This window comes from Siniperca chuatsi, linkage group LG20 (genome assembly GCF_020085105.1).
Source record: "Siniperca chuatsi isolate FFG_IHB_CAS linkage group LG20, ASM2008510v1, whole genome shotgun sequence".
Lineage (NCBI taxonomy): Eukaryota > Metazoa > Chordata > Actinopteri > Centrarchiformes > Sinipercidae > Siniperca > Siniperca chuatsi.
The window spans coordinates 14817483-14836951 of record NC_058061.1 but is presented as its reverse complement, the minus strand read 5'-3'; the positions used below and the strand labels follow the sequence as shown (position 1 = coordinate 14836951).

The 19469-nt window shown below is 39.8% G+C and overlaps 2 protein-coding genes across 4 annotated transcripts in view; both read left to right on the top strand.

The window, feature by feature from the left end:
- Positions 1 to 1112: 1112 nt before the first annotated feature.
- decr2 (2,4-dienoyl CoA reductase 2, peroxisomal) lies at positions 1113 to 6067 on the top strand. 2 transcript variants are annotated; one of them, XM_044178558.1, is made up of 10 exons: positions 1113 to 1324; positions 1959 to 2060; positions 2220 to 2288; positions 2882 to 2933; positions 3031 to 3166; positions 3666 to 3790; positions 4113 to 4206; positions 4284 to 4388; positions 5048 to 5236; positions 5467 to 6067. In XM_044178558.1, the coding sequence occupies exons 2-10, from the start codon at positions 1960 to 1962 to the stop codon at positions 5499 to 5501; spliced, it is 906 nt and encodes a 301-aa protein (XP_044034493.1). In that variant the 5' UTR covers positions 1113 to 1324; position 1959; the 3' UTR covers positions 5502 to 6067. The 2 variants fall into 2 exon arrangements, with proteins under 2 accessions (XP_044034493.1, XP_044034494.1); XM_044178559.1 differs by having other exon boundaries at positions 5048 to 5300.
- A 764-nt stretch (positions 6068 to 6831) lies between these two features.
- The window catches only part of rab11fip3 (RAB11 family interacting protein 3 (class II)), a 29436-nt gene continuing 16798 nt past the window's right edge, over positions 6832 to 19469 (top strand). The window contains exons 1-2 of one of the 2 annotated variants that reach the window (XM_044178555.1): positions 6832 to 9828; positions 16372 to 16465. In XM_044178555.1, the coding sequence (XP_044034490.1) occupies positions 8194 to 9828; positions 16372 to 16465 (1729 nt within the window). In that variant the 5' untranslated portion in view covers positions 6832 to 8193. The remainder of the gene's footprint in view (positions 9829 to 16371; positions 16466 to 19469) is intronic. The other variant, XM_044178556.1, reaches the window with a different exon arrangement.

Genomic DNA, 19469 nt, shown 5'->3' with positions numbered 1-19469 from the left:
GCTGTGTTAAATTTTTGGATGTGTTTTTTTTTTTAATCTTGGAAGCCTTTGATTTAGTTTATTTAAACCTGGTATGAGAATTAGTTTGCAGACACTTGGAAATCACTTGACATTTGTAATCCATCACAGAAACATCATCTGCTTTTTATTAGAGTTATGTTAATGGTGTGGATTGCACTGCAGTCAGGACTAAAAACTGCCTCTACATTACACTGATATTATAACGTTGACAATAAAAGCAGACAATGCAAATACATTTTCATAATGAACTTGAATTATTTGCATACTATATTATACAAAATGAATGAAAACTAATTGTAAGAAAGTAGAAAACCACATTCAAAACATTAAACAGTAGGGAATGCTTTGAAAAAAGCTCAGTAATAATGTGAAGAATGGGATTTGTAGTAGAAGTATTAAACAATGCAAAAACAGGAAGGTCATTTGAAGTAAACACAAATGGTAAAACCATTGGTGGTAATAAAAAGCATCTGCTATCATTTACTATCAAGTTTGTGTACTTTTATGTGCACTTCTGCTTCTGCTTCTGCTTTTGCTCTTGTTTACTCTTGAGAAAGAAATCAAGTTACAAAAGCACTCATCTTACATTTCCGAGAAGAGTATCCATCCCAAAAGTATTTGAAGGATCCATTGCATGGCTTTTTCCAACAGTAAATCCCAAAGTACAGATCAATAAGGGCCACTCTCTGCACTAATGCAGACTGATCAGCGTCGGCCCTGAAATTGCAAACCCTGGATCATTTATTTCAGTGTTGGTTTACCAGTGGAGGCCCTCGCTGGTGCCATCCTAGAAGATGATGGTTAATGTAGATGAGCAACAGAATCACTGGGTTTTCTTTTGCTCTCCAGATTGTCGAAGACTTTACAGTCCCTAGAGCATGATGTTGTCTGATATACTTTCTCTTTCTGGCATGAATCAAATCAGTCCTGACCTCTAAAGTCTTGTGCTCACAGTATTTTCAAAATTTTAACCCTGCTTTATTTGTATATTCTTCCCATGATTACATTTTCTGTCTTAAAACAAACGAGTATAGGTTTGGACGGTGAGATATGTGTGCTCTTGAACGCACCGGGGACGGACTTCATTGCCCATAATGCATCACTAAAGGACAGCGAAAACGCAAGCGTCCAAGGTACAAATAGTTTCTCCTGAGTAAAACCCCTAATGGCTGAGGAATAAATGTAAAGGATCTTCGTCTGATTTAGAGACGTGCTTCGTTTACGGCTCGTGTTTCATCTCAGAGGAGTTGGACGGTTCTTCTTTCAGCGCTACAAAACTAGCTTATTTTTTTTTCTTCAGCAGGTAATGTTAATACGACAGCTGCTAGAAGTGAAGTCCCGACAGTTAAAGGCTGTTGGTACACTGCTTGCTGTAGAAAGCAGTAGACTAACTTTGAATATGTTTACAGGGATAGACAAAACAACAGAAACACCCCCCACAGTAGCGTACAGTATGGCAGACCTCTGTGTGGAGGCCCAGGAAGAGTGGCAGTAGATTCGAGCCTTTAAAGCCTTGAGATGCAGTGTTGTGAGGCAAACTCACCCAGAATACTGCCGAATCTGTTAGAGTTGTTTGACATGACTGCTGTACAGTTGCTGCCACTGTCACTGTGATTTATTTTAAATTCTGTAATGTGGCACAGGTTAAGTCACAAAAAGCACGACAGCATGTGACCACAAGTGCTTCAAAAAAAAAAAGAGTAAAAATGGAAGCAAGTCTTACCAACAATTACTGAAACACAGTAAAAACTGCCTTTTACTTTAATTTAAATATCTGTCAATCCTGATCCTCACCAAACTGCTGCAGAGGGCTATTGTATTGTATAGTGTTTCTGTTATTTTGTGCAACTCCTGCATTTACAGACATGTCATTTACTGCATTGTGATTTTGGCAATGACAGTGTGATTGCATCTATTTGACATGCATTGTTCATCAGCATGGCAGAGCCACAGAGAAAAGGAGAGCTGCTGCCCGAAGATGTTGGTACAGACGAGTGCCTGACTTCGTACACACACATCTACAGTCCAGATTTACTAAAGTACGTTTGAAAATGTGTGCTTTTAAATGGTTTTCCTATTGCCTGGTGTGATCTTATGGCTTTACTGCATTCACACAGCTGTCTGTAAATAAATGTTGACATGTTTGTCACTGTAAATTTCATGAAGTGACCTTTGAAGGTTTGCACTTTATTTTTCAGAGATCAGGTTGCCTTTATCACAGGTGGTGGATCTGGAATTGGATTCAGGATAGCTGAAATCTTCATGAGGTGAGAGGATTACCTGTTTGTTTCTCCATAACATGCCCTTGCAGAAATGTCAATATTTAGTCAAATTTCACATTCATAGACATTATTGGTGCATATATAGTATAAGAACAAATCTGTAACATGTAGAATCAATGCTCTGTCAGCTTTATGTCATTACTATTACTCTAAAACAGTAAAATGTGTGAGTGAGATAGTTTGTAGGTGCACTTTAAATCTTCTGCTTGTGTTATCTGACCGTCTGACTTTCATAATTTTGCTTGTGTGACAAAGTTGAAATAGTTCAATAATTTACTCATGTTGCAGAAATAAGCGGCACATCTTGTAACTGTATCTGTTGGTGTCCCTGGCTGTCTTCCTCGTTTTGTGTGCCTGTGGCCTTTTAGCACATTTTTGACCTTGTATTAACTGTCTCCTGTCCCTCACTCTCTGTCCCACCTGTTTCATCATGAGTTACTCCCTCTGTCTCCCTATCAGCCTTATTTACATTACTATATTATTACATATTCATGTTCTACTCAACAAAATGCAGCATGTGCTCTTTATTGTTGTCTCTTTTTCTCTCCACATTGTTATATTTCTTTGTTTTCTTTCAGGCATGGCTGTGACACAGTGATTGCGAGCAGGAACTTGGACAAGCTCAAAGAAGTTATTCCTCTTACATAATTTCCACAATCCTAAATTATATATCTTACACCGTAACTAAATGTTAATGTGTTGGCCTCATGATTATGTGTCTCCCTAGGCAGCTAAAAAGCTGTCTGCTGTGTCAGGACGCCGCTGTCTCCCTTTATGTATAGATGTGAGGCAGCCTGAGAGCATCGCAGCTGCTGTGGATGAGACACTGAAAGAGTTGGGCCGCATAGACATCCTTATAAACAGTATGTGACCTCTTAGAAACAAGCCTAAAAATATGTTTTTGTGCTAATGATTACTGAGTTTGTGTGCTGCCGGCAGTCTCTCGCCTTCACACTCTGTCATTACACAATGCATCCTGCCAACATAGGTGCAAATACATTTGAAGGTGTATGTAGAGTGAATAAGTGCAAATGTACTTTAAACAAAGGTTAAGTGTGAAAGGTTTTGGTTTAATCATCAACTTTTCTAATGCTGCATCTATTTTATCTATCTTTGCACCCTACTCCCCTCTACGTCACAACAAGATCATTACTTAAGTTATCAAATTAAATGCAGATCACCTATGCAAGGTGATCTCTATTTCATTAATGTACCACATAGTTAATGCATTTATAGCTTTAATGAAACATTTATAAAACCTTAATGGAATATTCAACTCTTTTGCCTGTTTTGCATAGGAATTTAGTTTATCATTTGTCATAATTTTGGCTATGGTTAAAGTCACGGTGCTGTTTTTGACAGATGCTGCTGGAAACTTTCTCTGCCCGGCTGCCTCACTCTCCTTCAATGCCTTCAAGACAGTAATGGAGATAGACACTATGGGTACATTCAACACCAGCAAGGTGGTTTATGAGAAGTGGTTCCAGGTACAGTACATTTTTCTGTCTGTGTGGCGCAATATTTCTCAGTTTCAAGTTAAGAAGCCATAAGTAAATTGTTTATTACCCCATAGCACAGAAATTACAATAATATTGTATCTGCAGGAACATAATTGGGTTATTGATCAATAACTTTCAATAAGAAATCATTCTCTGCAATTCACTCTGGTCACCAAAAGAGGACAGTAAAGATTACAGATTACTGAAGGCCTTGTCATCTTTAAATGGGATTTAAACTGCTGCCTCTGTGCTCTGAAGCTGATTTGATTGTTTAATCATTGCATTGATTTTGATTAATTTCTGTGTGCAGAATCATGGTGGCAACATAGTCAACATCTCTGCAACACTTGGATACAGGGGACAGGGCCTCCAGGTGCATGCTGGCTCTGCTAAGGCTGCAAATGGTAAGAGCTTTTTTACTGTTGTGTAATCATATCAAAATAAGAATAGAATGACTCAGTGTTGCCTCTCCTGTCCCCAGATGCCATGACCAAGCACCTGGCTGTGGAGTGGGGGCCCAGTGGGGTGAGAGTCAATACTGTGGCTCCAGGTCCTGTCTCTGGCACAGAGGGCTTCCGCAGACTGGGTAAAGATTTAAGCATGTTGATGCACACAAAAAAAAGAACATTACAACACTTTTCATCATACGGATTGCCTTTGAATTCCTTAAACATCACAGTTCCCAAACAGGTACTTGTACCCCAGTGGGTCCCTCTGCAGTCGCCAGGTGGTAGGCCTATGTGGAAAACTCAACTAATTAACTCAACTAAACTCAAATAACTCAAAAAATGGAAATTAATGATAAACAATTGAAATGTTAGCTAAAAGTACTGAATAAGCATTTGAAATAGTTAGCCAGAAGTAATGGATAAACAGTCGAAATGTTAGCTAAAAGTAATGGATAAACAGTTGAAGTGTTAGCTAAAAGTAATGGATAAACAGTGGAAATGTTAGCTAAAAGTAACAGTTGAAATGTCCAGCTGCTACATGTGGTTGTAGTACGAATTCAAATGTATGAAAAAAAATATTGTAACAATAACCACTTTTATATAATTACATTATAAGTTATAATACATTCATAAGGACACATTTGGAATATAACGTATGGTGCCAGTGAAGGGGTACTTGAGCTCAACTGACAGGGATGTGGGGGTATGTCAGACTAAAACGTTAGGAGCCACTGATGTACAGTATAACAGTGTAAGAGTATCTGAGCATGGATTTATTTATTTTTTAATCCCTCAGGTGGTCCCAGAGTGGAGGCTGCTGGTGCGTTCCAGTCCATTCCTTTGCAGCGAGCAGGCAACAAGACAGAGATGGCCCACTGCATTCTTTTCTTGGCCAGCCAGGCCTCCTCCTATGTGACTGGAGCCATCCTGGTGGCAGACGGCGGGGCGTGGCTGACCTCAGCCAACGACGTCTCCATGCTGATGGGTATAGCCTACTCTAAATCTGCTAAACTCTGAACAGGGGCTCCCCTGGCCTCCTCCTGACCCAGGTGTGTAGGAGGAGGCGCAGCTTGAGTTCCATGTGGAGAGACAGTATGACTGAGAATGTATGCAGTGCATTGTGTCATCTCTGATTTAGAGTATTAAAGTTAAAGAGATTGTTAAAATGACAGGAATACAGTATAACCCATAGTAATCCACCTGTCTCTCTTTCAGGTTATTGGTCATCTGAGAAGAAAAGTGACAAGTAAATGCTGAAAAGAGTAATTTAGGGGGCATCTGTAGTACAGTATTTGTGGTTTATCTCACCCACTGTTGCCTTAAGAGTGTATTGCTAAGTGGCTCGAGGAGTTGAACACTAACATACTATATGTGCTGTATTATATTTGTTTACAATCTTAGTAATGGATCAAATTAGATAACAATTAGAGGATTTCTCACACATTAGTGCTGTGTATTGTCATCATGCATTTCATGTAGTCATGTTTATTACATGCCATTTAATATGATTTTTCAGTATCTTTCATTTATTGTTAAAACTTTTATAATTACAGTTAATGGTGACTACTGTTTGCATTTACTTTTGCAAGTAATTTGTTTCTTTGCAAATGTACAGACAACTGTCTCCTTGTCCTCTGATTGCTGTTTGACTGGTTATGCATTTTCCTTGATCACTGAAGCTTGAATTGTACCTGTAGGAAGGAGCAGACCGCAAATCAGATAGATTAAATTAGTGGGTCCCTACTTAGGGGTCAGGACCCCACATCTGAGGGTTGATTGAAGGAAAAAAAGAAACAAAATAAAACCCCAAAATGTTTTGTGTCTTTTTTCAATTTTTATTTATTTTTGCTTTTTTTCTTCTGAAATTTTGGATACTGAATTCTTCAGGCCCCTTAAAATAAGTGAAACAATTTTAGGAGAAAAAGTCAGTCTTTGGTTAGTCAGAAGGCTAGTCAGAAGGTCATAGGTCGATTATAATTAGTTCTAAGGGATCACAAACCACAAAGGTTGGGATCCACTGGATTGGATGACCAAAATGAGATCCGGCAATTGCAAACTTTGAAGAAAATCTACACCGCTGTAAGTCAGATGGGGGCGCCAAAACATTACAATTGCAACCATTTAACAGTGACTATTCTCACTGACTATTTTCTCAAAATTAAAAATCTCTGTCCACTTAAGTTCTTCAACTGTGTCGTATTGGTTTATAACTAATTTTATTTCAACTGCTTTGAAATTAATGCTTACAGAAACAGTCCTTTAAATGGTAAACCTGGTGGTTTCACAGACAAACATCTCCCCTGCTGAAGTGTCACTGAGCAAGACACCCCTATCCCGGTCATCCGAAAGCTCCGCTAGCTGCCCCTGAACTTTGACCTCCGTGTGAGGGGCTGCTTACGTAAAATACTGCCGTTGTCCGACATACGAGTGCAGGACAATGTTTTGAATATTAGCCATGGGGTTTATGCATAAACACAAATCATAAGGTCCCAATTGATAACTGCTTTAAAGCCAATGATACTGCGGGGTGTTTTGTACGCTTGCGTGAAACGTCAGTGGTGTGTATGCGGCTGGAGGAGGAGGAGGAGGAGGAGGAGGAGGAGGACGGGACACTGCTGATGCTGATGCGAGAGCTTTCGGTGTCTGCGATCAACATCAGTGGACTGACTGCCAAATGACGGAGCTTTTTGGCCTTATTTATTACCCTTTTCGTGTCGTTATGGGTTTCGAAGAGGGACGCTGTGACCGATGTGTTTTTTGAGACGAGAATAAAAGAAGAATTTGAGGAGGAAAGAACGGTTTCGTCTCGTCACTCGTCTGGCCTGTCTTGTTCCTGACACAGGTGGATTGCCGCTGGAAAACGGCATCGAAATGAACACATAATCTTCGACTATCACAGAGGCGACACTTTCCGTAGTTACCTCTTAAACCGTGGAATATTGAAGCGACCACATGGTTCAATTTAACTGAGAGAGGTGGTAGCTGGGCTGTTTGGCGTCTTGGCTAGCTAATAGGCTAATTTCGCTAGCTAGTCAGTTAGCAGCTTCCCTGTCCAATGGCACGAAAGAAGTGGGATGCTCGAAGGAGGAGTTAACGTTAGTTGCTAGCATAAATGCATTGGAAAGGTTTTGACAGTCGGTGTTATATTTAGTAAACTGCCTTGTAATGAGAGGGTTAACATTATAGCTAGAGGTTAATTTAGGTTTGAGTAACACTGGCCACATCGTTTCCTCGCTGCCCTGTCGGCTCCTCAGCAAATTAGCTTGCCATGGATAACATAAGATAATCGGTTAAGAAAGCTAATGTTGACAAACACTGGTGACTTAACGCGTTGATTTGTATTGTTTCAAATTGGCTCACGAGCAGAGAGTCAGACGTTTTTGTCAGTTCAGTTTTGAGATTTAACTTCGGTGACTTGCCAGCTTTCAGGCAGAAGTGAAGCATGTTGACGTTGGATGTGCTAAAGCCGAAACATTGGGCAACAACCAGGAGTGGACCTGCCATGACAGGAAGGGACATAGTGAGTCAAAACACTTTTACATCAGTACGATATTCAGTACGGCTGAGACATTAATATGAATTTTGAGTTTAACGTTAGGTAACACTTGTCGAGATGTGGATGGCAACCACTAAAGTTAAAACAAATGCAATTTGTTAATCCGTTGCCTGACTGACATTTTTTTCTAAACCTACCTAGCTTTTTGAAACTACCCCTACTAGCCTACCTTATACTATTATTTATAAAATCACAATACATGTTAGCGTTTTTTAAATGTCAGAGGTAGACAATGCTTGGAGGAATTCGACACATTAATTTCACTGGAGATGTATAGTGCCATTTAAAAACATGGCATTAAAACTGAAGAACTGTATCTTGACAGCAGCCGTGAGATAAGGCGTCACAAGCTTTCTCAAGTTTGCAAAGTGGAACAGCCAATATAAATGGAGCCGACAGTTCTGTCTGGCCCTTTGGGGCACACACAGTGGGAGTCAGAACAGCCATTTCCTCTTGGATTTCACACACTGGATTCAGACAATGGAGGTGTGCTCTGTCCAAACAAGAGTGGCCAGACAGGTTTGGATTTCAGAAATGGGGACCAGGATCCAACATCCCAACAAAGTGAAGAAGAAAATATTTTCCAGGACAATCCAGTAGAGTTGGACAACCTCTTAAATATCTCTAATCTTTCTTATGGAGATTTGCAGTTTAAGGGAGATCAGTCCACTATTTCCCAAACTTCTCTCCATTGTACTCATATAGAGGAATTGTCCCTCACAGAGAAAACTGAGGGACCTGATGAAATGAGTGACTGCACTTTGTCATGGCTATTTTCTCCCAAACTCACTGATGTGGTTGGGAAAAACTCTGCCAGTGATGAACTGAGTCTGACACAGGAGCACCCTCTTGAGAGCTCAAATGCCCTCAGTAGTCAGGCTGAGCTAATAAGCCTCAGTGTACCGGTCTCTCCATCGAAATTTTCCGAGACCAACACAGGGGATCTATTTTTGTTGGTAGATCTCCTCTCAAATGACCACTCTTGTCTCCCCCCAGAGTCCTCAGGTGCGTTGAACCCACAGGGTGTCAGTGAGGAGCTGGTAGACCTGTCAGAAGAGGAGCAGGCAGGTCTCCCTCCCTCACAGAACAGGGAGACTTTGTCACCTGTAACCGAAGACAAAGGTTTATTCCCTGATCAAGTGACTGTAACCTGTAGCACTACCCTGCAAGGTTTACCTGAGGACCGCCTCCCGCACAACCACATGAGCACGCAACTGGACTGTTACGAAGGATCTGTGCCTTTGTTGGATTTAGAGGTTCCAGATTGTGACAGCAGTCTGAGCCTGTGCCCTGCCACTCCTTCCTCTGTTATCTGCACAGGTGTGCCATTACATTTATCAACAGAGGAGTCGGAGGTGGAACATGCAGGAGCTACTGCAATTGGAAATGTGACTTCAGAGCAACAAGGTGAGAATGACTCATTTGCTCTGAGTTTGTCAGCTGAACCTTCATCACTGACAGTGCCTCTGGCTGAAGATGCCTTCATCCAGGGTGGTTTCACCAGTGGGAGTTACTCTGTGGAAAATGAGTCTAAGGATTTGATGGAAGACAAGATTTGTTCTGAAGCCAAACATCAGGGGAATGAGGCAATGGCTTTGGATCTGTGCTTGACTGCTGATGAGGTCCATGATGAGGAAACTTGGGACTTGAAACCACAGGAGGGTGTACAGAATGGATGTGTTCCTGATCCGACAACCGAACAGAGGGAAGAGGAGAGGTTGACAGACACTAACCAGCTCCAAGGATCAGATTGTCATGAAGTGGCATCTTTTGATTTTTCAGTTCAGGACTTACACACTTCTTCTCCTGAGGCTGGATGGACTAGTGAGCAAACAGTGGAGACAATTTCCCTCTCTAAGATGGTGGTAGATGACTCACTGCCAATGGTCTCAGCTGTGACTACAAGGGAGGAAGATGTCTCTCCTCTAAAAGCTGTTTTCGATGCTTTAGACCAAGATGGAGATGGCTTCGTTCGTATTGAGGAGTTTATGGAGTTTGCTGCTGCCTATGGGGCCGATCAGGTGAGATGCCTTATTTTTCTATTGATTTCATTGTGTTGAACTTGCAGCTACTGGGAAATTCATGCTGAGTGAAGTTCTGTGTAAAACCATATAAAGCTCCATATACGTAAATTATTTATTATTGATTTCCTGCTGAACCTCAGAGAGCTTCCTGCAAAAAGCCTGCTTAATTCAGTCAACTGAAATCCATCTGGCTGATGTCACTTTGCTATCAGTATTTCAAGTTGTTAAGGATCAAAATCTATTTGAAACTCACTATTGTTAGAAGTAAAGAAAGTAAATAAGGTCTCAGTGTGAATGTAAAATTTGCATATAGATGTTAACGTTGTGCTATTGATACAATTTATATATAGCCTAAAGTATGTTGTTTCTAAAATTGGACCCTGATTATGACATGTACTGGAGCAGAGGTAAATGACCCCTGCTTGGGTGCTGGTGTGTTTTCGACAAAGCAGCTCTCAGCATTTGGTGTAATAGATTTGGCTAATGCCGCGGCATATTATTAAAGCCATGCCTGGATTAGTTTGTCATCTATATTTAGTGAGTGTTCAAGAGCCATGAGATTTGGGTTATCATCCAGATAAGTCTGTCAAGCATATTGGCTTTAATGAATTCTGTCAGGCCTGGCGCTCCTCCATATGTCAAATGACAAACACCCATCCTCACATTTGCATTTTCCTGTGGTTTGGGGATAATCTCTTGTCAAATGGCTGATGTGTCTCACTCCACCCGTGACCCTCACCCATTTGTTGCATATACCTTGGCACCAGGCTTTCCACATTCTGTGAAATAGTTTCACTGTTACTTGCAAGGCAATGACGTATTGTAACTTAAATCGATTAAATTCTAATTGATAGTCTTACTTAGTGAATCAGCATTTTTCTATATGAGCAGTAAAAGGGAAGAGAGCCTGTTTGCTTCTCATCAGTCCATTAGAATTTGCCATTGCTTTTTCCCTGTGTGAAGTTATTGACTAAACTGTATTAACTAGATCCTTTGAGCATGGTGGGGTAAGGTGTTGGTCTCATCTTTAACCGAAAGTTAAAGTAAGAGTTTGGCGTAGGTGTTACACGCTCTGGAGTAAAAACGATGTCAGTTTCTTTTCCTGTCAGACGTGCTTGTCTGTATGCCTGTCTAAATATTTACAAGAATCAGACTGAGCTTCAGCAAGTGATCACACCATTTGCAAATAACAGTAAAGGGATGGATGCAAATGATGATGTAACCTTACTGGTAACTGAAATAAGCATAACTGTCAAGTGTGCCCCGACGAGCATGTATTACATATCTTTTTCAACTCATTTATCTCTATAATTGTCTCTATTTCTTCATGAAGCAATAAGAATTATCTTGTTACACTACAACATTTGTAATTTGAAAAATATGTCCCTTCTTGTTTTTAAATGTTGATTTAGATACAAGGCTGATATCAATAATTATTTTAGAATATATTAACCAACTTAATTTAAACTCTTTTCAATGAACTTAGAACAAGGCCTTTGGGTGAGGATGGGTACTTGTTGGTACTCCACACAGAGATTGTAATGCTGGCTCACTAATGCTTTTTAATCCCTTATCTCCCAGTTCAAAGCGCTTCTTTTGCCCCCGATCTGTCCCGTGTCTAGCCGTAGGTATCTGTGGATCCCCAGGCAGGGAATTGTGAAGGATTAAGAGTAAAATGTATTTTCCTGAGTCAGAGGGACTCCATGGTTTGGGTGCCGTCCACCAACTGCCCATGACCTTGTTTTTAGGGACAGAGGAGCGAAGCTTTTGTCATGTTAGTCTAATGTAAATCAATTCCACCTGTTGTTTTGCTAGGCAGTGCTAAAGGTGATACATTTACATGACACTGGGAGTTGATTTTCTTTTATAGGTGTGGTCTGTTTAACTGTTATTCCATACGGTTTGGTTTCTGGTGGAGTTATCCTGCTCAACCTCCCAAGTATCTAGATTCCAGCTGTTTCCTTTGGATCTTTGTTTCTTAAAGGTTTTCCTTGGACTACTAACCAGATTGTGCAGATTGATGACTTGTGCGTCTTTCTTTGTGTTTATCTATCACATATCTGGTTTCCGAGAGCTGCAGGAACTAATTTGTGCCCTTACAGGAAACTCTTCTCAGATTTCTGTCCTTTTGTGATCAGAGAGAGCGAGACAGAGAATTTGGCTTGTTTGCCTTTCACCTTTACAATAAGTAAGCAGGCAGCACACAGACTTATCTTCAGAATTTGTGTTATATAATGCATGTAACCTTTTAGTGGATTTGGCATTCATTAGCTGAACTCAAGAGGCAGTGGGAAAGTCAGGTCTGATCTAACAAGGCTTACATGCAGCTCTCTGAAGTCAGAGTGCTGATTGTTTCTTTGCTGATGTAGCAAATGGTTCATTATTCTCATATCAGTAAAGAATACATGTGCTTGCTTAAAAGTGATTTGAATAACCTCCACACCTGAGCTGCTCAGATTGGTGACATTTTACTGTGGACCATGGTAGTAACACAAGTATTTTAACAGTCAATAGGTCACACTAATTCATGAGGACATCCATAAATAACCCACTTAAAAACCAATACAAAGTTTAGATTGCCAGTAGGGATGTAAGCCAAGTTGAAGTGGGGTTAAGGGCTACACTCAGGATGTTTGTTTGTTTTTTTTAGCAGGAATCATCTAAGTGTGATTAAACAATGTTTGGTTTAGTTGTTATTTTTGTATTACATCTACAAGCTTCACAGATCATTCTGCTTTACTTGTTTTCTGCCAAGCTTATATACAACAGGCATTCTTCAGTAAGATTTTGTATTTAAATTGTCATAGTTTAGTTGAGGGCTAGCAACTAAACCTGCATGTGTATTATCCTGTACCACTTTGCAAATATCCCAGCAACCTGTCAAGAGACAGCAGGAAGGTATTCAAGAAGTATTTGCATGCATGTTCGGCTGGTGCTTGTATGCTGAGCATGCAAATGTTTTCTCCAGAATTATTCCAGGATATGATAGTTACCATGTGCATACACACATACTGCATTGTGTGTGGTTTGAATATAAGCGTCATATAATGTAGAATCTTAAAGCATAAGACAAAATACAGTCTATTGTATGCCAACTTTCAAACCTATTTCAAGAGCAAACATACTCCTTTGAGTTAAATCATAGATGTTCCCTTATGAAGACCCACGACTTGCTTCTTCTTGCTGCTTTATCATTTTTCTGGGTGAGACATCTTTTTCAGGAGAACCATTTTGAGATTTGTGACGTGCGATGTTTAGATGTCAAGACAGTGTCATGAAACCATCTGATTTACTGTAGTTTTGTGATATTACTTGACTGTTGGCGACACTTTGAGCGGTTAAAGCTGACCTGCTGTTATGCGTGCCTACTACTACTACTCTACCTTTTGATGGAAAAAAAACTGTCCAATCAAATGTGAAATGTCCTGCAGGCATGTGCAAAATCTGGGAATTCAGTTAAAAAGATCTTTCTAACCACAACTCACTGGTTTCACTCACTGGTTTTGATTGTGCACAAACGCCATACTGAACTGCATTGTTGTCATGTCTCTCTTGTCAGTCGACACTCCCAACCCTACTTTAGGCAGCCTCCCTCCCCTCACCCACTGCTTTTATGTACTGCCCCTCTAATCCACAATGGAATGTCCCATGCCCTGAAACATCCCCTCTCTTGAGTTCACTTGTGTGTTAATGTTTTATATCCAAAGACAAATCTGCTTTTTTTTTTTTTTTCTTTTTCATCATCTTATGCAAACCCACTAGGCTTATGATCATGGTTATCAGAGTTTTATTTAGGAAATATTGTGAAATCCCCTGCAGGAAAGACTCTCACCAAAGGGTATTCTTCTCCATGAGGTTATGCACAACAGCGGTTTGTGTAGAGGCGGTCAGGCATGCCCCGACACTGATTAGACACAAATAGAGGAAACAGAAAAACCACAGTGCCTTCACTGCTCTGCTAAGCAGTAAAGCTGCTATCTGCCTTACAACTGTCTCTCAGGGCTGTGCTTGTTAGGTGTGACGATACAATTATTATACATTATTACATAATACAGTACATAATACAGGATTTATGATAATACTGTGAATTACACTTTTGAAAACAAAGGCTGCTATTTTAAAATAACTATTAAATGGGAAGAAAACAGTAAAAAAAAAATTAACAACAAAAGACAGAGACAAATACAAAATAATTAAATAAATATTTAAATAAATACTTATCCAGAAAAAACTACCATTTATAAAATAGTTTCAAGAAGTAATTTTAAAGAGTCTTTTAGTCTGCCTAAACTTCATGCCAGTAAACTCTGTGTAATTGTAAAGCATGCTGCAAGACCCATGCAAGAAAACAAAAGAGGCAGTCAGCAGGTCAAATATAGAGTACACAGTAACAATCAAAACAAGAATGAGAACATAAATTGATAATCCATTGCAAAACACAGTGCTTCTAACAGCATTAAACAAAGTAAATTAATTCAGTTAAAATGGGGACAGTTTAACAGCTGTAATGAGACTTTTTCAGGGTCTTGTGGCCAAAATACAACTGAACTGAAATCACTTTCACCTTTCAGTTTTTAGGTTAGACCTAGGAATAGCCAGCAGGCTCTGTTCACAAGACCTGAGGGGCCTGGCACTGCTGCACAGACTTAACAACTCTGATGTAGGCCATGGATAGCTTCCACAGTATAGTAGGTTTATATTGCTCTGGTTGCTTTGGCTGTCAGTGGTTCATCCATCCTACTAATTCACTGCCTATTATAACAGTTATGTAAAAATGTCATCAGGACCATAGACACTCATAGTTAATTCCCCAATCACACCTCCGTTTTCTCACCTCACCCAGCAGAGGGGTTTCTGAATAGCTGCATGGAACATGTGAACTGTGATACATTGTGAAACGGAAAACTAAAAGCTGTATTCAAACGCCTCCCACTGACCTCAGCCACAGATTTATTTTAATAAGTTCAATCCTTGGAAAGACCCTGTTTCCTCACAAACCCGTCTTCAGCCAATACCAAATCTGCTGTATGGAAAGGTTTAGCATAGCGGAGGTGGAAGTTTGATGAGCCTTGATTCCACATGCTAAACTTAACATTGCAGTGTTAACCACCATTCAGTGAGATCATCCACTCCCCTCCTTACACTAAGTACAGCTGTGTTTAATTCACCAAACCAAGATCATAAGCCACGGGGGTTGTCGGAGTCAGTTTAATAGGAGTTTCAGCCTTCTCATCCTCCTGAGTTGGAGCTCAGCGTTGCTAAGCACATCAACTTGTTTTTATGTGTAACCGATATAAAAAGTGTAGAAGAGAGAAGGCGCACATGGAATGAAAGTCTCAGTAAAATGACCATGTTCACATTGTGCGCTTACTTTCTCAAGGAATAAGTGAGTCAAAACCACAGAAACCTCAACCGACATACTCTCAGGCTCCCTCCCAGCTGATTTTGTCAGTGATACACGCCTGAAATTCTACTGTAATAATGGGTTAGTGCAATTTCGTGATGAAGGACATTTGACTTAGTCTATTATTTGTGTAAATAGATTTTGATTGCTTGGCGCCACCAATAATTCTGCAGATACAGGCGCATATCTAGTTCCCAGGTCTTTGGGAGCCAGAAAACTAGATAGTGCGCATTAACTGGGGCAATGTGCCAAGGAATTTGTACAGGTGAGGGCTCTCTCAGTACAGATTAGATTTCATTTCACATACACTAGGTGTCAATTTTCAATCTAAAAAAAATGTTGATCCAAGATGCACTGTTGTTGTTTTTTAATGCTCTGAGGTCCTGTAGTTACTGAAGCACACGTCCTCTTGTTGCCAAGTTACTGACTAGGAATATACAGAATGTAGGTGCACTTACGTAACCCATTTAACAGCTGAGTGCAGCAACATTTCTGTGCTCAAAACGCTATATTGCTTCAAATTATTATACATGCATGAATTTTAATAAATGCATTTAGAATAAGAATTTTTCTGTTGATTGAGTAAACTGTCTTCATATCTTCCCTTTATCTGTAATTTTGTCTGAAACTGTCAAGCTTTCAGTAACATTTTTCTTTGCTTATTTTGTCCCTTTTTTTTCTCCCTTGTCATATGCAAAGAGAATAAAGGCCGTACCCTTTGCACACTTGAAAATCCTTGTAAACGCACTATTGCACCGTCTGCAAAAGTTGATTTTATTCTGGAGGTCATCAGTTGTTTTTATTGATGACTTTTTGCTCCTGTAATTCATGCAATTCTGCAGTAAAACTGTCATGTTAGGGAAATTACCTTAAGAATGAATTCTTAGTGGTTTTAAGTAATTTATGTTCAGATCAAGTACTGGCTTATTCTTGTGCATGTGCTTTTCCATTGAAGTCAGTATGCAAACACTGCAGTCATGTCATTTGCCTCCTTGTGCGGAAAACTTCCCCTTACATCATTTATGACATCATTTTGAAGCATCCAGGCAGAACAAATGATAGGGTTATGGAGAGTGATTTTCTTCTGTTGCCATGATGAAATTAGTTTTGAATGTTGTGTTACTTTTATCTTTCAGGTGAAGGATCTGACCAAGTTTTTGGATCCCAGCGGCCTGGGAGTGATCAGTTTTGAAGACTTCCACCGTGGAATCTCTGCAATTAGCGGTGGAGGTGAGTCATCGGATGTCATCACTTTTTAACACTGTGTGTGTGTGTGTGTGTGTGTCCAAGTGGTTTTAATCTTATATTCAGAACCTGCTATTTCATGTAGTAAGTAAACTCGTCTTTAATTGTTTCCCCTTTAACCTCTTTATCTAGCGTCCCCTTTTTGTGGACTCAATTGACCTGTTGTCTAAGACTCTGGCGGTTCTACATTTAATGATTTGTGAAACCTACCTACTAAAAATATTCTGACATAAATATGTCATGTGTAAAAAAAAATAAATAAAAAAAAATAAATAAATAAATAAAAAAATGCAGTAAGTTTTTATTGGATATATTAATATTTTCATCACTAATCAAAGAACTGTGATGTATGGTGAACTCCATTTTCTACATACTGATGTTATTTTATCTGCCTGTAGTACTCCATGTGCAAGAACAAATTTTCCTTTCTATTTCTATTTTATTTTGGCTAACCTGACGTTAACCTAATTCTGCTGTAAAAAACCCTCCGCCTCAGCAGCAAATTCATGTACCTACATTTAGTCTCCTGCATCTGGCTCCATCTCTCTGCATTCCACATGGCGCCCAGTATTGTTGTCAACACAGTATGTTCACATCCATTGCTCAGCTGAGGTGAGGGATTTTGAAAGGAAAGGCAGAAGACTGACCCAAATTCTTTGTAACTGGACTAAAAATGCTGCTTTTCTTTCTTTAACCATTTTGCTGTCCTCCTTTTCCACTTTATATGCTATTTAAAAACTGCTGTAAGTTCTCACATACTGTATTTTCCCTTCCAAAATGAGAATTTATAATCCTGTCTATGACACCAGGTTTTTCAGGCTTCACCTCAGCACTAAATCTAATATAATCTAAATCTTAAATTGAGTTTAAATATGAACTATTTTCCATGCTCACCAAAGTGACGTCATTACAGAGAGTTTCAGCTCTTCGGCAGTTTACAGCACACACTGGTTGTGTTGACATACTGTACAGGTTGTGGTGACGTCACCGCAATAGTCCGCCGCTTGCCTCAATCCACCCAGCCAATCAATAGATTGTACTCTTTCCTAAGGCTTTCTGGGTTGCACAGCTCTGGTTACTCAGACCATTAATAAATCATGCACTGGAAAGCATGAGATGCACAGCCTCATGGGCTTATTGGCAAGGTTTCAGAGCTGGAGTGGCAGTGAGATGGGGTTTGGGCAGAGAGTCCTATTCACCTAAATTATTTATTGTCCTTTCTCTGCCCTGTCCTCTCTGTTTCTCCCTTGTTTCTCTTCTTGTCACTAGTTGCAAAGCTGTGTTGTAAAGTCAGCTTGACAGAACACAGACATGCCTGTATTGGTATATATTGACAAATTTGTCAAAACAAGCTGTGCTTTTATATAAAGTATATATCGCCAGAAACCTTTAGTGTGATGCCTATTTCACAGCATAGGCAACCTGAAATAATTGTTTTGTTTGGATTTTCTTTGGTGGCTTGTTTGGCTAAAGCACATATCTTGTAACCATGATGTCAATCCAGCCGCGGGTCATTGTCCCATGTTCCTGTTACTCACTGTCCTATTTTTTTCTGCCTCTCTTTAGTATTTTCTGTGTAGTCAGCAATGTGGAGATCAGATATTTCCTGCTGGAAGACAGTTTCCCATCAGTGTGTGAAGATCAGACCTCTACTGTAACTCTCCAAGTCACTCACACACTGTTGACAGAATTCCACTATGCTCGTAAAGGCGGGGTCCAGTTTTTCAGACACTTTACTATTGATTTTTAGATCCACTAGATCCATGTCATGTTCTCTACCACCGTTGCCACCCCCTCTACCACTAAACCTACTCTTCCAGCTCCCAAGCTGCTCTCTAGTTTCAATATTAAACTTCATTACACTCCTCGTTCTTTTTTTGTCATTTCTGCTCCACTTGTTACTGGCAGGTGTACCTTTTAATAAAGACAGGCCTGCAGGCTATGGAAATGCCTTGTCCGCTGTAGTGGCTGTAGCATGTCTGGATCAACAAACGTTGGTCTGGAAAAATATCTACGTCTGATATTTTGACATCACGCCAAGAGACTGCAGGTGTGTTGCTCAAACAGAAGCCAGCTTCTCCTGCACAGCCCATTCAGTGCAGACTCATTTTACTTAAATGGCCAGCAACGTGTACGAGTCATCAAGAGCAATGGGTTACATAAGACCGGGGGCACAAAACCCCTTGGGTCTACTGGCAGCTTTGGAGAACACTGTTTGTGTTCTATTCTCTCAGTAGGGTGCTATTCACAGCTCTGTTTACTAGCTACAGGAGCCACAGTGCCTGATGGGACTCCATCTTGTTGGTCTGTCTCAGGTTACATTGCTTGTCTGCAGGTGCTTTCAACAGAGGTCTGTATTGACAAATTTGAATTGGATATGGGTTGCTTCTTATTGTTTTATTTTGCCCATACCCTTATTACATGACATTCTATAGCCCTTGAAATGTGAGTGTAAAAGTTACATAATGTTTACTGTCACATCACGCTTAAATTGCTGACTGTAAATGTGCCCAAGTAGGTCAGCTAGGACACAAAATGTGCTGATTGCATACTTGAGCAAACACATTATAGGCAGAAATATCAGTTTGTCAAACACTGATGGAAACACTGTTATTCCTTTGCAAAATAAATGGAAAACCTTATCTGAAAAAACACGGCAGCATATACTTAATGTCTTCCCAAAATGCTTTTCCTTCCCTTATCTAGATCTATTTTAAATTATATATATATATATCATTTACGTTTGGATTTTCTTTTTACTACTGTAGATAAAATTACCCTGTTTTCATTGTTAACAATAAGCTCATGTTAATTTAAATTAGAAATTAAAAAATATACAAAAAACATTGTAATCTATTTTTAAATTGATATATATAAAACACTCAGTTATTATGAAATTTGTTTATTAGTATTATACTGTATCAGGTAATTGATCTGAGATTATATTTACAGGGCAAGCAGGTCTATGCTTAACCAGAAAGTGGGACAG

Excerpts from the sequence above, each read along its gene's own strand:
- decr2 (XM_044178558.1), top strand. The coding sequence starts at position 1,960 with ATGGCAGAGCCACAGAGAAAAGGAGAGCTGCTGCCCGAAGATGTTGGT. Across the intron at positions 2,061-2,219 it reads TACAGTCCAGATTTACTAAA|AGATCAGGTTGCCTTTATCA; the intron begins GTACGTTTGAAA and ends TTTATTTTTCAG. Across the intron at positions 3,791-4,112 it reads TTTATGAGAAGTGGTTCCAG|AATCATGGTGGCAACATAGT; the intron begins GTACAGTACATT and ends TTCTGTGTGCAG.